Source organism: Pseudopodoces humilis, chromosome 6, assembly GCF_049639895.1.
Source record: "Pseudopodoces humilis isolate 2021_Gansu_Grassland_sample_001 chromosome 6, ASM4963989v1, whole genome shotgun sequence".
NCBI lineage: Eukaryota > Metazoa > Chordata > Aves > Passeriformes > Paridae > Pseudopodoces > Pseudopodoces humilis.
In genome coordinates, this window is record NC_142205.1 from 65,506,049 (window position 1) to 65,523,087 (window position 17,039).

Genomic DNA, 17,039 nt, shown 5'->3' on the forward strand with positions numbered 1-17,039 from the left:
CCATTTTCTGACAGCCAGAAATGGAAGCGCGGGTCCACCCTAAGCAGCGAGGTGCACCAAGCAACCCCCTGAACCGCCTCCGCCTCACAGACCGGCCCTGGGTCACCCGAACGGGCAGCGCCGCCGCCTCAGAGCCCTGCGCAGGCAGACGTGTCGCTCACTCAGCAGCTGCCGAGCGGGCGCTGCACGACGTGGCCGCACCGCGGTGGCCGAAAGCCGCCGGCCTTCGACCCCCACCCCGGTGGCGGGGACGGGTCGCTCCTGCGGCCACTCCCCCCCTCCGCCGCCCCGCGGGTCTAACGCGGCGCCCTTAGACCCTCCCGCTGCTTCCCGCCCTCCGCCGTGAGGCGGCGGCGCGAGCGACCCCGCACGGCACGGCCCCGGCGCCGCCCCCCGCCCGCGCGCCGCCCCCGCCGCTCCCGCCAACGCCACCTGGGCGCGCGGGGGGAGTGGGGGGTGGGGGGAGGTGAGACAGGGGGGGGGGGGGGGCGCGCGCACGCGCGCTGGGGGCCGAGGCCCCTCCCGCGCGAGCGGCGCGCGCGCGCCGTTGGGCTCGGCGCGGGGCGTGCCCGCGTCCCGATTCGCCGGCGGGGCGCGAGCCGGGAGGGGGCGGGGCCGGCTCGGGCCGGCGGCCAATGGGAAGCGGGAGGGGCGGTGGGAGGGGGCGTGGCCGTGGCCGGGCGTGTCCCGGGCGGGCGCGCGCTGTCCGGGCAGCGATGGCGGACGATGGGCAGGGGCGGCTCAGGACTGAGGGCGGCCGGGCGAGCGGCGCGGTCGTGGCGGGCGGCGAGATGCTGCTGGGCGTGGGGCTGCTGGCCCTGGCGCTGCTGGCGGCCTACCGGCTGTACTTGCGCTGGGGAACGCGGAGCGGGCCGGGGGGCGCGGCCCGGCAGGGCGAGGCCGCCGCGCTGCCGCGCATGAAGCGCCGGGATTTCTCCCTGGAGCAGCTGCGCGAGTTCGACGGCGCTCGCAACCCTCGCATCCTCCTGGCTGTCAACGGCAAAGTCTTCGACGTGACCAAAGGCAGCAAGTTCTACGGGCCCGGTGAGACGGCGGGGGGATGGGGGGAGTCCCGGCCTGGGACCCACCGGCGGTGTTAGATTGGTGATGCTCAGCGTGTCTGGGTTCTCCTCAGGCAGCCGTCATTTTCCCAGATGCCTTGATTTGGATGTGCCATGGTTAATTCTATTTTTTTTTCCCTTCTGTCTCTTCTAGTAGGTTTCTCAAGTGCAGCTGAGCAGTGCTTTCTTCGTTCTAGCGCTTACGGCTCAGGAGAGGAAGCCAACCAGCTGGTTATTTATTTAGGTGTAAATGCAGTATTGAGTGTGACTTTTAGCCAGGATAGAGATAGGCAAGGAGAGCTCTGGGACTGGTATGTTGCTGCTGTTGGGAAGAGTGCAGAAATCGAGCCAATCTCGTAAGCAGACAGACAGCACTCCTCTTTGGAGAGGAAATGTGTATTTCAAAGGTTCAGAAAAGCGAGCTTCAAAGAAATGTTCTGGTTTTTTGTTCACCTTGTACACTGTGAAACTGCAGAATATTTTCTCATGATAAACAGCATTCCTAATAATGAAGTGGGTAAACTCACTGGTGAGCACTGTGTTCACGACTGATGCCAAAGGAAATGAGGTTTACGACTGCTGATAATTTTCTTCTTTAAACAATGGTGGTTTGGAAAACTTGCTGTAATCAAACTATGCAGGGGTTTTCATAGTAGGCATGGCAGTCTTCCTTGTGAAAGGGGTGGAGGGGAGAGAGGATACTTCCCGCTCCCCCAGGAAACAATTCAAGTGAAGTAATCATTTATTATTATTTAATAATTGAAGTTACAAAAAGAAAAATACAAAGCTGGCCTGTTACAAGACTTTGTTTCTTGGCAGGGAAAGGACAAGCAGTTCTATGGTTGAACTGGGCTAGAATTTTGTGACTACTTTACGCTCAAAGTTTGTGATACCAGTTGCAGAAAGTGAAACTGCTGTAATTGAATTGAAATGCTTTTTTGGCTGGGTGCTGTAAAAGTTCTCAGTGGAATCCAAAGTACCTTGCCATGCTTTATGTTGTTTATTAACCAGTAAAGCTGAGAAAATGCAGTCTGGTGAGCTGCAGCTTTCATGACACTTAATCAGGCTAGTTCTTTTGTCTCTTATTTAGGAGTTTTTAAACTGAGACCTGTGTGCTGACATAAAATACAGGTAATACACATGCTGCATGAAACTTTTAAAACACCAGTAAGCTGACAGAGTGCTCTGTGAAATAATACTGAACCATGATCTAAATACTCACTTTCTCCCTTTTGTGTATCAAACTTCAGTTGAGTGTTAGGCTCTCCTCTCCAGATACCATCAGTGGTTCACACTGTCAACCTTTGGAGGCCTATTATTGTTAGGAAGCTAAAACTTAATGTTCTAGGACATCAATCTGCTTTTTGATAACTGGTAGCAGCTAGTTTCCTTAAAAGCAGTGGTTCAAGCTTTTCATAGAGAGGGACAAAAGCTTTTTTATTTTTTTGTCCCTGTAGTGAAAGATTGCCTTTTTCTAACAAAAGTGACATCGTTTTCGTCTGTCAGGCCTGTTACTTGGGATGTTGCATGTAAAGCTCAACCAGTACATCATCACTGTGTGTTCTCTGCCAAACATGATGATTTTTGAATCGTGCTGACGTGGTTTCCCTTTTTGGATACATATCAGGGAATTTTTTTCTTGCAACTGTTTTGTGGCCGAAAAGAAAAATACTAGTAGGTAGTTTACAGGCCTTTAAAACCAAAGAATTCAGGTGGAAAAGTCTCCTACAGCTGGTAGAGATCTTTTCAGTAAGACTTCAGCCAGAGTAGCCAGATGTCCACAGCAGTTCCCATGGAAATTTTATGTCTCATAGCTGGAGCATGGCAAGGGAAGTGCAAAACATACCAACAAAGCGTGGCCAAATTTTAACAGAAGAAAGAGCTGAGGACATTGGCTTTGCTGATATTTCAGGCTCTGACTGTGAGCCTTTAGTAGCTGGTTGAGGTACTGATGTGAAGAGAGAGTGCTTTAGTTTTGAAGGCAGTGGGAAGCAGGGGCTGAGGGCTCACTGTCGGTTTTCAGCAAGTCTGGAGGGCTGGGTTAATGTTTAATGACGTGGCTGCCTCTGGTGGATTCTCATGTCTTCATAGTATGGTCTATTTTTTCTCTTTCAGTGTAGTTTGGATGCCAAGGTGTTAATTTTTTTTTCTTCTTACGGCAGAAAGTTTAAAATGCACAAAATTGTCATCTAGTCCAGATTTTTGTCCAACAATTGAGATGCTTTTAAAGTTTCCACCAAACTTCTGATTTTATTCAAAGTTCTCCTGGTTTTAAGTTTCTGTCCAGCAAATCCTGTTACACTTTTGTCCATTTCATTGAAGAGCCCTTTACAAACAAGCAGTTAAGGTATTTTTAAATAATGATAGAGTGTTGAAACCATCCTTTCAAACAGCCATGACTGAAAACTTCATTTTCTTGAACATTTAATCCAAATGTTTCTTTTTTTTTTTTTTTTTTTTTGTGTGTGTGTGTGTGTGTGTTTGTTTCTCATGTTGTCTTCTTTAAGCCTTCCACAGTTTACCTCATTGGTATCCTGTTAGTGTTCAGTATTTCTTAATGTATTTTAGCTAGGAGTAAAGAAAGGCTACAGTGCACATGTAACAGTCTGTGCCTCAAAAAACCACTTTGCTTACATTGAACTCTTAATTTAAAACTTTACTTGCCAAGTTCTTTTCCAAAATGCTGCCTTGTCCTGCAAATACACTGTTTCAAGACTTTATTTAGGTGTATTAAATTCCACTTCTGCTTGTGCCCAGGTGAGTAAGTGACCTAGAATGCTTTGACTGATTATTAACTCTAATTAATTGCCTTTCCCTTTAGCATCCACAAACTCCAAAAGAAATAAAGTAAATAATTAGTGGTTCACTATTAAAAATATCACATAACCAGACTGTTAGAGAACCTCTATTGGGACGATTTCCCATCTGTAATCACATCTCATAACTTAGGGTCTAGTCATTTATACCTTCTGTGTGTGCTGTGTTGGTTTTAGATCTTACAATGAGACACAGTTTGCTACTTCTCATTTATTGTAACATTGAACTTTGTGTGTTTGTTTGGATCAAGATTTCTGGTTGTATATTTGTCAGTAGAAGAGCATTGTAAGAGTTAGTGTACTTTATGTCAGCAAATCTTAATATTTAGAAGTTAAGTTTGCATGCCAAGGTAATGCTGTAAATAGGTTTTGATTAACATAGTAAATACTTTGTGTATTTATGAAAAATACGCGTCTTTGAGCATGACAAAGCAAGATTATGTGCAACCCTGAGTTTGCAACTGTTCACGTCACTTCTTGGTTCTTAATGTTTCATGATCTTAAAAAAATCAATTTCCTGACTTTCCTTCACTGCAGTATGTTGTTGCTGTCAACTCATTTCTCATCCCACCTGTCTTACACAATGTCATGAAGATTTCTGATTTTCCAAGTTTGCCAAGAAGAATAGATTAGATAGTAGTAGTTCCACAAAAATATTCCATCATAATACAGTTTCCATGGGGGGAAAACTGCCTCTATTTTGTTGTCATGAACAGCTGTCATTTTTTCCAATAATTTTATAAAAATAATTTCATGCTGTTAGACTTCCTTTGGAATTGAGGGCCATAGATTGAACTTTGTCCCTTGACCACATGGCAATGGTGCTTTTCCATACATCCTTTCCAAGGGTATGGTTAGAGTGAAATGTTGCAGGAGGGACTCTACATACGTTGTGTTTGGAGAATACTGTTAAGGGTGGCCTTATCTTAAGAACACAACAGTCTGAGGGGTTACAGATAAGTACAGAGGATGAGACTGGGGGAAAGAAATGTTTTCTGTAAAGTGTGAAAGGTCTTCTCAGTGGTTCTGATGTTTGTCAGCTCTTTTTGATTGTCTATGTAGTGGAAGTGTCTCTCGCCCTGGGATGCAGCTTTTCAGAGAAATAGAATTTCTGGTTAAAGAAGTGGAGTTCCAGCCAGAAGCAGTAAAACCAAAAGGTGTATACACACATATTGGTGAGGGATTGTTTCCATACTTCTGGTTAAAGGGAGTAGTGCCTTTGCTACCAGGGTAGAGGTTGTTCTGAGCCTCCAGGCCATGTTCATGGAGAGCAGTAAAGTGCTTTTGTGCAGGAAGATCAGCACTCTGTCTCCTCCTCTGCTTCTGCTCTGTGTCCGTCATCTCTTTCTTGTTTTTTAAATTTCTTTCCCCCTTCTTCACAACCTCATTATATTCCTTAAAACTTGAACAACTGTATGTTTCATAATAGGTCTGTGTAAATTCCTAGTTCTTGTTTAAACCAATCATGTTCCAGTCACAGAATTGATTAGGCTGGAAAACACCTCTGAGTTCATTGAGTCATCTACATTTGAGGGGCCTAATAAAGCAGGTGTGCTCAAAGCAGGATACATGAAATGTGATAGTGACATCATTGTTAGTGACATGCAGATGTTAAGTCCAGTACACAGCAGCATCATTCTCACTGAACCCAGCCAGCATTGTTTGTCTGATTAGGAAATAAACTGGTGGTCAGAGCATTTCACGCTAAACCAAGATGTGGAATCCAGGCCCTTCTCAAGAATGCAGCTATCTTCCAGAAAGCTCCTGACTGCTGGCCTACAGGCTCTCTTACCAGTGCTTGTCATGTGCCCCTTAAGTTGAAATTGGGTCATTGATTCTTGCACTTTTTTCTTTTTTTTTTTTTCCCCACAGAGTTAAAAAGCAAGTAATCAAAAGAGAGAGTGAGACTCCCTGGCTTTGTGCCTGTGGAGTCAGGTTTAGACTCCTGTTTCTGGGCAGTTCCCATCTTAGCATGTAGAGTTCACATCTGTAGAGTTCGTTCCCATTTAGCATGTGGATTGGTTTCCTAAGAAGACATAATTTCCATGCAAGTTGTAAGTTAAAATTGACCCATATCTTCCTTGTCATGTAAATCTGGAGCACTAAAGTTAAAATTATGTGACCTTGAATTCCCAGTGATAAATGTTATTAGAAACCTTCTGCTTTCAAGTTACATCTCCAAATGGCTTAGTCAAACTTCCAGCTTTTTCATTCTGTCATGAAAGATACAACACTGAACAAACATGTATCAGGATTCAGATTATAAAATTTGAAACTGCCAGTGAAGGTTTCACTTCAGTTTGGAGTGGAAAAAGTAGGCAAAGCAATTGAATTATACAGTTAATAATTTTGTAGCCTGTCTCCCTTTACCTTAACTTACATGAAAGGGAGATTAGTCCTTCCTCTTGTCTGCAGATTAACAAGTGTTGTCCATGAGTATCTAAATTTCAGACAAAACTGGGTGTATGGAGCCCACAGATGCATATCTGGTGATTGCTTTGAAGAAACCAAAGCTGCTGGTTTAAAACTGAATGTTGTGGTTAACCTCTGCAGCTTCTTTAGAGAAATCACATGGACCTTGATCTTGTGAAAATGAATACGATTTTTAGCTCACCTATCACTTCATTAGCTATAAAGTCCACATGTGGCTATCTGTGGACTGTGCTGCCCCTTGGAGCAATCCAAAGTTCAGTGTGCAACATTCACCTTTGTTACTGGTGTTGGAGTAATGGTCTGGGATGTTCCACAAAGCTGCTACCAAACTGAAACAGTAGGGAGCCTCTTTGGCAACCAGGGATATACTCTGAAGTTGGATACTGGCATAGGTTTTGCTGAGGGAACTATTGACCAACCTGGCTGAAAATTGAAACATGTGCTGTTCCAAGATCCAGTTCACCCTGTTTTGGAGGAAGTGACTAGAAGCAGTGCTTCCAAATAAAAACTTCATGGTTCAGAATTTTTAATGTGTTGCTTTAGGTTGAGTAGATTTTTCTTTGTCTGAAAAGAGAAATTAAATCTTCATTAGAGAACCAAAACAGTGCTAGGAGATGCAGAAACTTTGAATGTATTTTTATGGTCCGAAGAGACTTCAACTTGACCGGTTCTCAAGATACCCAGTTTATTGTGAATAAAGACAATTGTCAGGCTGAACAGGATGTCAGATTCATCAAGGCTACTAAATTCTTACCAAGATTCTGAAAGGAAGTGAAGCTCTGTAGGTGGTGGGTAGCAACGTTTTGCTTGTGTTGTAGCTTAGAGAAGGGTGTAGTTCATACAAGGTGGAGTTGTCAGGTAGATGAGGACTTTATACAGGGGAAATGCAGTGTATGAACATGGCACAGATGTGGAGAGAGGCAGGCAAATATGTGGGCTTGATAACTAGTCTCAGGGCTAAAATAAACAAAGGCTCTGAAACAGAGTTGTTTAAATGTGAAAACCATAATGGGAAGAAAAGCATTCTTCAAGGAACAGCTTTCCTTTATGGAAGAGTCATACCTCCATCTAACCAAGTAACGTGTAGCAGACGTGCTTCAATTGGTTTTGACATTTCTCTGACTCTTGTTGTTGTACTATACCAAGTAGAAGTGGGAGGAGAATTTTTTAAAGACATATTTGACTGTGAAATGCCTAATTTGGGGATACAGCAAAAAAAACACCACTGAAATTTTGTGATACTGTCTCAGAAACTTGTTTTGGTTTACATACCTGTGCTACAAGCTGCTCTTCCTGCCCTCTCTTCAGCGTGTCTGTCATGTCAGGCTGCAATCAATTATTTACAGCAGGAGCCAGGCTAAATAGGTGGGCAGACAAAAGGAAAGGAAAGAAGGACTGTGGGTAGGGCTTGCAGAGTAAATTGCATCAGGCCATGAAAGAGCTCCCTGGGAGTGTGTCTGGGATTGCACTGATGTCTCTGCCTCAATCACGTTCCTGAAGGATATTTTCTCCCTGGGATTTTTTGTTCTGGCACCTTCCTGGACACTTCTCCAAGTGCAGTGAAATCTGATATGCAAAATAGCCTTTTCAGACTGTTGCACCAGTTTTTTATATAAAAGTGACTAATAAACTAGGACCTAGAGCAGAGCCCCAGATCTGTATGTTTTGTATTAATATAAAATACTGTAGTTAACCTCTGTGTAAAAGCACCTGAATGGAAGCTTTAAATCTTGAAGTAGATTGCTCATACTGAGATCTCTGAACTTCTGCTTTAGCAACCAAGGTGAAGCCAAGCTTGCCCCATTTACTAATAATCACAATTCAATATTTACCTTTTAGTATAGGATTAAGAATAGAACACATTTCTAAGTTACATTTGCAGAGCTGAAATTTCAGATGCTGTCTGCTGAGTCCAAAGGTTGGTTTTAACAAGTAAGCATTCCACTGAGTGCTTGGACCTGACTTGGTGATTCCTATGTGACTTCTGAATACTTCTGTAATAAACATTCTGGAATGTTGAAGTTCAAATTCAGTTTTAGGAAAGAAAAAAGATATTGGTGTAATAGCATCTGAGATTACAAGATACTTGCAGCTATTTTGCATCAATTAATCTTAATGCAAGCTGATGTATTCTAAAAGTTTTGATGCTTTCAATTGTGTTATTGAGATTTAAGAATGTTCAGTGTTTGATACAGATAAATTAATATCATTCTCTTTTTAATATAAATAATTGGAATCAAGTTGGTGGACTAAGAGGTAGCATCTAGGCAGGTGCTGAGAAACTCTGAAAACCACTAAATGCAGGGTAGAAGGGAAGGGGAGCAGGGTGCTACTCTCTGATTAGCCAGAGTTACACCTTGTGCAAATCGTAGGATTTATAGACACATTAGCTTGAAACACTTCAGAGAAAGGAAAAACTGGGGACAGAATAATACTGTTGGTGGGTCACTAAGCAACAATTTATAATTGCTTTTAAGGATTTACTAATTTGTAAGAGCTGTTTATAAGAGCTGTTGATAGCTCCCATGTTCTTCATTGAGAACATCAAAAGCGAGATCACTTGAATGATTGCTGTTTTGCTTGAAGCAGGATTTTTTGCTTGAAGAAACTCTGTGTTGTGTCGCAGATGATGGTCATTGCTGCCTCTTGGCCTGTACTGTGGAAGTGACTGAGCATGTCGAGTGCATTGGTATAGGATTGATTTCAGTCTCTAAATCCTGCTTTTCAAATAAATACCTAATTCAGAATGCAAATAGGAAAGGATAGCCCTCTTGACTTGGTTTCCCTAGAGAACTGTACCTTGTAGTCCCTGATCCCCGAGGTAGTTCTCATGAATGCTGTTCTTGGAGCTGAATACCTGAAGGGATGAGCACAGAGTTCATCATTATGGTCAGACTGATACAGTGCAAACTTCCAGCTGATAGTTCATGCTCTAATATCTACTTCTCGTGAAATTGTGCTTTGAAATCAGTTGGTTTATTTCCAGAGAGACGAGGGAATTGTCTTTGGCACACAGGACAACCTTCTGTTCTCAGGTTTGACTGTAAGCAGCTTACAATGCCAAGCACTCTGGGGTGGAGAGACGACACCAGTTCTGGTGAGGACGTAGTTTCTTCTAATCCATATGGTACTCGGGTTCCCCGCTTCAGGAATTCTCCCTGCTGCATTCAGCCTGTGTCTCAGCCCTGGAGTCAATGCCCGGCAGGAGCAGATAGGTGTGGTGGCTGGAGCGAGCGGCCTGGGAGGAACCAGCCTTTCGGAATGATTCCCCATGGCTCATCCTGGTGCAGAAGAGGTCTGAGGTGCTCCAGCAGGCAATAGAGGGGGTGAAGGACAGTGTGTTGCCACTTGCTTGTGTTCATTCTTGCCCATGGGTGCTGCCTTTTCTTCAGGCTGACGGCCACTGTTGAGAGGTAAGCCAGAGAAGGGTTCTGGCCTGTTTACCGCCAAGCAGGGACCACTCTGTAGCAAGGCTTGGATATCTCCGTGGTGCTAGGCTGCTGCAGTTAGTGCAGAAAATTTTAAAGTGTGTTTTTTTGGGGTGTATTTTTTTTGGTTGGTTGGTTTTTTGTTTTGTTTGGGTTTTTGGTTTTTTTTGTATTGGTTTGGGTTTTTTAATTGATCTCAATTTAAGGTGTTTGGTTTTAGATCAAAAAAATCTAAGATAACAATATGTTTAAAGTTCTTTCAGTTAATTAAAATTTGGGAAAGCCAGTTACCAACCTTACCCTGCAAATTGTTGGTTTACAAATCGTCCATTTCTCTTGGTAATAATACTTATTTCACAGTCATTGCTCAAAATTTTATTGGGATGTTTGTACTGCTTTTCATTGGTCAAAAAGTACAGAGGAAGCAGTTGCTGCACATTCCTAATGTGACAATTTGTGTTGTTTTCAAGAGCGTTACAGGCTAAGGGTCTAGGGGATCTGCTGCCCAAAATAAGTGAGATGATTTACTCAGAAGTAAGAAATGTCACAAAAGGTGCAGAAAGTTCTTGTGATTCTGCAAGTGAAGTGAAATCATTAATTAGCTCTCTTAAGTTCTATTTATTTATAATAATGGATTTCTAATTAAGATGTCTATGCAGTTTGCTCCTGTTCATACCCAACTTGTAAATATTCAGTGTGTTGCTTAATAGAAGTATATTTCTTTTGAATTCCAGCCTCTGGTCCCTTTGGAATTTGCCTCAACTGGCTTGCATCAACTGACAGGGATTTTTCCAGATACCCCTTCAAAGCTATTTTTGTGGTTCTGCTTCTCTCAGCAGACTTTATCTCCTAGTGATATTAAAGATTGAATTGCAGTGCTGTTGAATGTCAAGCAGCCATGGCATTGAAACTGCTGCTGTTCCCATCAGTGCAGAAATTTAATGTATGGCTTTGGCAGACTACGTAAAGAACTGAGATTTGATCGCTATAAGCAAAGACGTGAAGGTATCAATTTTGTCTTTTTGTTTTCAGAGGGTCCATATGGAATATTTGCTGGCAGAGATGCCTCCAGGGGACTAGCAACTTTCTGTCTAGATAAAGATGCACTCAGAGATGAATATGATGACCTATCGGACTTAAATGCTGTACAGATGGAAAGTGTAAGAGAGTGGGAAATGCAATTTAAAGGTAAATTCTCAAATTATCAGCTTAAGGAAATAATTGTAATAAAAATTACTGATTTGGGCTTGGGGAAGGTTTTAAAGATGTTGACAGTAATATTATCAGAGAATATGCTGGTTTAGAAGGGACCCCAAAGGATCATCAATTTCAACTCCTAGTCCAACACAGGACCATCCCCAAAAATCCCACCCTGTGCCTGAGAGCATTGTCCAAACACTGCTTGAACTCTGTCAGGCTGGTGCTGGTACCCTGGGGAGCCTGTGCCAATGCCCAGCCATCCTCTGGATGAAGAGCCTTTCTCTAACAGCCAGTCTAGCCCTCCCCTGATACAGCCTGGGGGTTGTGTCACTAGTCACCACAGTGAAGTGTCTGCCCCTCCTTGTCCCCCTCATAAGGGAGGTGCAGACTGCAGCAAGGTCCCCTCTCATGTGGGTGCAGTGTAACTTTGTTAAGACCAGACCAGGGATTTCAGGCCTTTCTTCCACAGAGGCTTTCCCTATATGTCACTAAAGCTTTTTTAACCTTTTAATTCCATACAAGAAAACTGTTCTCTTAGCTTTTCAGCACAGAATTTCACTCCCAAATCTCATCAGCCTAGCTGGTGGAACTCCCGCTCAAGGTTGTTGGCTTTGGATGCCATGGAATTATCATTAGGACTAAGAGTTGTTTTAACTTAAAGGGTTGAACGAGTTTATCTTGAAATAATTTCTGACAAATATGGAAGTATGGCTCTGGAGGGAGGGGGAATCATTTTCACACAAACTTAAAACAGGCTGAAGCATTGAAGAGCAGTGGTTTTTAGCCCTTGGGTGATAAATCTTGCCTGATCAGCTAGAGGAGAATGGAAACTAAGTACTCACAGTTAGAGAAAGTAATGGTAGAAAGATTGCTTTAGAAGGCTGAGCTTGCTGCTAAATTACCATCAATTTCAGTGATTGAGATTTAGAACTGTAGTGTGTAGGAGAAAAAGTGAATTTGCAGTAGTATGGGCTAGCAAGCAAATGCAGCTGTATTTAATTGTTAATGGAATCATAAATCTCTTTCAGAAAAATATGACTACGTAGGTAGACTCCTAAAACCAGGGGAAGAACCATCAGAATACACAGATGAGGAAGATACCAAGGATCACACTAAACAGGAATGAACTTTGTAAACAACCAAAGTCAGGGGCCTTCGGAACTGCAACCTCTTATTCCCCATCACAGAATGTCCTGCATCTTTGGGTACAGTTCATCTGCTGCGAAAAAACATTCAACAGGTTTTGTACAAGGAAAATAATATACTCACAAATGAAGATTTGAATACTAGACATTCTTTGTGCTGCCAAATTTTTTGTTGCAGTTTATTTGTAATGTCTGGTTAGGCTTCGTTAGTGAAGAGGGGCCAGGGATTTAAAGGCAAAAATGCTATTCCTTTTTATCAGTAAGCTGAAGCCTTCAACTAGTGTACCTTACAAGCTCTCTAAAAGACGTGAGTCTTCAAGCTCAGAGGAAGGTTTGAATCTTGTTTTGTGTGTGTCTTCTCCTTCAGCATTAAAAGAAAGATATACTCATACACATCAGCATCAGTAGATTAGACTACTGCAGCCGGTGTTAAAAATGTGAATTTCCAGTTTTGTTTTGTATGTGGGCGTTAGTAGCCCAGCAGAGTACTTCAGTTCTCTAAGAGAAGTCCACATAGATTAGGATGGGGATAAAATTCATCCTTTTCTCAAAAGGATTGGGTAAAAAAGTTTCTTCTACAACAACTGTTATCTGAAGCCTGCCTCCCCACCTTTTTTCCATCCTCTAAATCAAATCAAATATTAATTGTGCCTTATTTCGCTTACATAAACTTGAATTGTTTTAAGGGACAGCCCCCAAATTGCGGTTTCATAGTCACTACAAGCAGCAGTGAGACTGAATTGGAATGTTCTGTTGACTGGAAAACCTTGATGTCATTCTGTGTATAGAATGTAAAAGAGGAGTACTCAGTGTTACTGCCATATGTTAATACTACATATACTTAAATTAGCATTGTGATGGCCAAATGCATACTCCCATGCTTCTTTTTAATGAAATACAAACACACAAAAAGTCTCCCTTCCTCCTCTTCCAGAAGCTGCCTAACTCTTGGGAGCATAGCCTTCACACCCCCGTAGAGTGAAGGGGCGTTGCGCGCGTGTGTCTGTGTGTGTGTCTGTCTGAATGCAAGACTTGGGAGGGATTGTTTCTGCAGATATTGTAAATACGAGTACCATTTTAATAAAGCATGTACAATACCACATGTGCTGTCAGACTTTGTCTAGAAGCTGTTAAGCAGAGCTGGAATATGATGCAATAAAAAGGGGGAAAAATCTTGGATAGATGAAGCAGCCACTGCTATTAATACTGCTCTTTGTCCTGGTGGAGTTATTTTCCCTTTCAAGTCCCAGCTGTTGAGGAATCTTGAAGACTTACTCAGGTAAGCTGTGTTTAAGAGACTAATCCTATGCCAGTGAATTTATGGTGGTGCAGGGGAAAGTGATGTAAAGAACGCATTTTAGTAACTGAGTGTAATATAGAGTATAAGGAATATGTCACATGGCATTAACAGGACAAGAACAGCAGCCTTGTGGCTCATGTTTGTACCTCTGGTTGCAGATTTCACCTGTGTTAAGTCTACAGTTACAATTTGTAACAAAATTGAGCTAGATCTACTTCTGTTTTACATGCTGTTGAACTGTAAACTCTGAAATTCCAGGGATGACTACTTTTTTTATTCATATTTGACTGAAAGAGATTCATTTTGATGTAAATGAAACAAATAAACAAAAACTCCTCTGTGGAATCGTGTGTAACTCACGTGTCCTAGAAGGCAGAATGAACTCCCTTTCTTTCATCTCCAGCCTTGAAATAGAATTGTTTTGGCATGGAAGAAGTAATAGAAATGGAGCTGTTTCTCCATAGAAGTTGTGCTTGCAGGCTCCTGTAGAGGTTTGACACTCCTGGGAGGTGCGAAATCAGTAAGCACTGGCTTCTGCTTGAGTCACGAGCTGAGCAACAGTGCAGTGTCCAGGCTTGGATTGAGTGTCTGCTAATCATCTAACTGCTGAAATGCTGGGCATGCTGCTGTAACTAACCACAGAAATACGTGGTTTAGATGGAGCAGTGGGAACCAACAGGATAAATAAAAGCTTCCTTGCATAGGACAGGGGCTGGGAGTAATTAAACACCAGTTCTGTATCTGGATGCTTCACTAGGGAATTTTTTTTCTTCTAGGTAAGTTTCACTATAAAAGGTTTTATACTGCATTTACAGTACGCCTTTCACTTTTAGCTATTGCACAGCTGTTGCACCTCGTCATGGCACCCAGCTTGTCTGGCTGTGGAACAAGAAAAGGCAGCTTGCCCAACTATCCCTTAGGATCCTCAGTCGGATTAGGTTGTTAGTCTCCAGGCTTCCACATGAAAATGTTTGTGTTACAGCTTCTGCTATAAAGTCATAGCTGGAAGCTCTTGACACTTGCTGTTTCTCTGCTCTTCACTCAGTACAGCTGTTGGTTTTGCTACACCACGCACAGCTGTAGCATTAGCTGCTCCTCCTCCATTAGTGCTTGTATGTGCTTGATGGACTAACTTCCTAGCGGTGAAAGAAAGGTAACTTGAAGGAAGAGTAGTTTGGTATCTGCTGTGACTTACTACCCCAAGTGCAGCCTTTTCTTTCCCTTGCTATCAAAAAGACAGTGAAGCTTAATCACAGTGAAGTTATGTGTAGTTCTGTTGCTGGGGTTTTAAAATTGCTTTAGGACAATGCTTAAAATTTAACTTTCAGGATTAACTGAACAACAAGATGGGTAAAGAGTGAGTTTTGCTTTAAAGTACCTTAATGGTAACTATGAAGAATACAAAACTTGTCCTATGGCAGCAGAACATTCTATAAACTTAATGTTTAGTGGATTTAAATTAACTTCATCCATCCTACGTACAAAGTCACTAGTGATCTAAAACTGACAATCTAAAAAAAGTGCTTTAAAGCACACTGTAGCTTTCATATCTGTAAGAAGTTGACACAAAGCATAATTTAGCATAACATCCAGTGCAATTATTATAAAAATTTGATGGAGGTGTTCAATCTTGGAACATTTGTGTCAATCACTCGGTCAAAAATCACTGTTAGGTAAAATGACAGGCACATTGATACTGCGGTAAATTTTGTTTAAGCAACATGAGGGTCTTGATGGAAGAATGTCTCATCTTCAGAAACAAAATACATTTCTAGTGTAATATATTACTTGTTTTCCTAGGCTAGACTTGGTGTTAAATTAGTTTTAGTCATCATTTATTTTGACACTTCTGCCTTATCTTGTACACCACTTCCCAAAAATGCTTCATTTTGGCAGGCGATATATTTTCAAACCTCCTTGGAAAAGTACCATGCTGTTTCTTGATCTGAACATTTTGAATTTCCAGTAAGGACTGCAGAATTATCTCACATGCTTTTTTACTTGTTTGTATCTTTTTATTGAGCTAGATCTACTTTTCCTTGATGAAGGCATAAATTTTCTATCGTTCAGAGTTGGACACAGCACATAAAATCATTTTGGCACTCTGCTGTTTCACTTTAAATATCTCAGTTCTGAGCTATTTTCTAAATTTTTCTTTTTTTGCTGTAAAGTAAGTTTGATTTTACTGTCTTTACTGTAAAGGGCAGGGAGCAGTTAAACCTTTCCTAGGCTTTGTTTGAGTCTCTGGCAATATTCTGTTTGACAATACAGTAAGAGTTTGTGGGGTTTTATTTCCTCTAGGAAGAGGTACTATTCCTCTGTATGAAATAATACATGAAAAAGATTTGGCTATTTATTCCTTTCCCCTTTAATGTGAGTAATAATGTAACTCTGGCTTGCAGACTTGCTTGCAGATGGAAAGCAAATCCTTCTCCTTGCTTGTAATTTATAGTTAAAGGTGAATGTTTCTTAACAGGTGCTCACAGATGGGGTTTAAACTTGCTTTGACAGAACCTGTGTGCCAGGGTTGGCTGAAATGCAGGTGAAGGGTTGTTTACCTCAAATCCCAAAAGCACAGAGGCTGAAGACAGCAGAGAAGAAAATAACTTGAGATGACAGATGAAGCCTGGTGTAGCCCTGGGATTTGTCAGGAAGAGATCCTCAACTAATCCTAAGTGTCCTCTCAGCCTGGAGCTGAGGGAGTGTCGTTTGTCACCTCAGCAGTGCCTGAAGCAAAGGCTGCAGCGTGGAGGCTGCCATGAATACAAACTGTTTTCCACGAATTCTAATGCTTTATCTCCCACAACAATCCAAATTCCTGTTAAAACACAGACAGGCTACTGCTGCTCAGTGCAGGAAAACATTATCTGGTTTCCAACAGGAACAAGAGCCAGTCTGAATCTTCTGGTTTAGAAAGCTGTTAGAATCCAGTATTTTGAGCATGACAAAAATCTGGTTTTAGGTAGGGCAATGTTTTGAAGTGTTTGTACAGTTATTCATCAACAGGACAAATAAAGACAAACCTAGAAATTCTTCAGCAAGCACACAGGAGAATTTTTAGACAAGATCTAACTTGCAAAGTGGTCAATCCTAGACCACTGTTAGAACACAACCAGTCTTAAGACATAGGTTAAGGTTGGAATAAATGGACCTAAAAGGCATGGGAAGGGATGCTGCATACACAGCTATGCGTGTTCAGAGTTCTGGCCCTGCACCAAGGTCCATCAATTACTCAGAGATGATGAGCCACTTGAAGCCAGACAGCGAAACCATGAGCAATGCAAGGATTGTTTCTTCCACTATCTGCAAGGGAAGAGAGGGAAGATTGAATCCCTTGGGAAGTGGAAGGGGCATTCCTGAGAGGGAGCCAGTGTTGTGGCTGGACTTGGGCGGTGTCTTTGTCCAGCTCACTCAAGGGGCACTGAGCAGCTCTAGAGGCCAGGTGAAGTATTCACTCTCCTTGCCTTGCCCCATGTTTGTCATTCATCTGTCATATTCTTGACAAATACTCAATCATATGACAAATTTAAATTAACATTTTTCTTTTGATTCTTCTTCTGAAGAAAGCTGGCTTGGATTCCAAGAAGCACTTCTACATTCACCAGGCTGGGTTTCCCCAACACAGTGCAGCAGAAATTCTCATGCAAATCTACAGC

The 17,039-nt window shown here is 42.4% G+C and overlaps 1 protein-coding gene across 1 annotated transcript; it reads left to right on the forward strand.

Moving 5' to 3' along the window:
• Nucleotides 1-713: 713 nt before the first annotated feature.
• On the forward strand, nt 714-13,183 carry PGRMC2 (progesterone receptor membrane component 2). The gene is made up of 3 exons (XM_005525542.3): nt 714-1,044; nt 10,771-10,926; nt 11,967-13,183. Exons 1-3 carry the CDS (start codon nt 717-719, stop codon nt 12,062-12,064), a joined length of 582 nt encoding a protein of 193 aa, XP_005525599.1. The 5' UTR covers nt 714-716; the 3' UTR covers nt 12,065-13,183.
• The last annotated feature ends 3,856 nt before the right edge of the window (nt 13,184-17,039 follow it).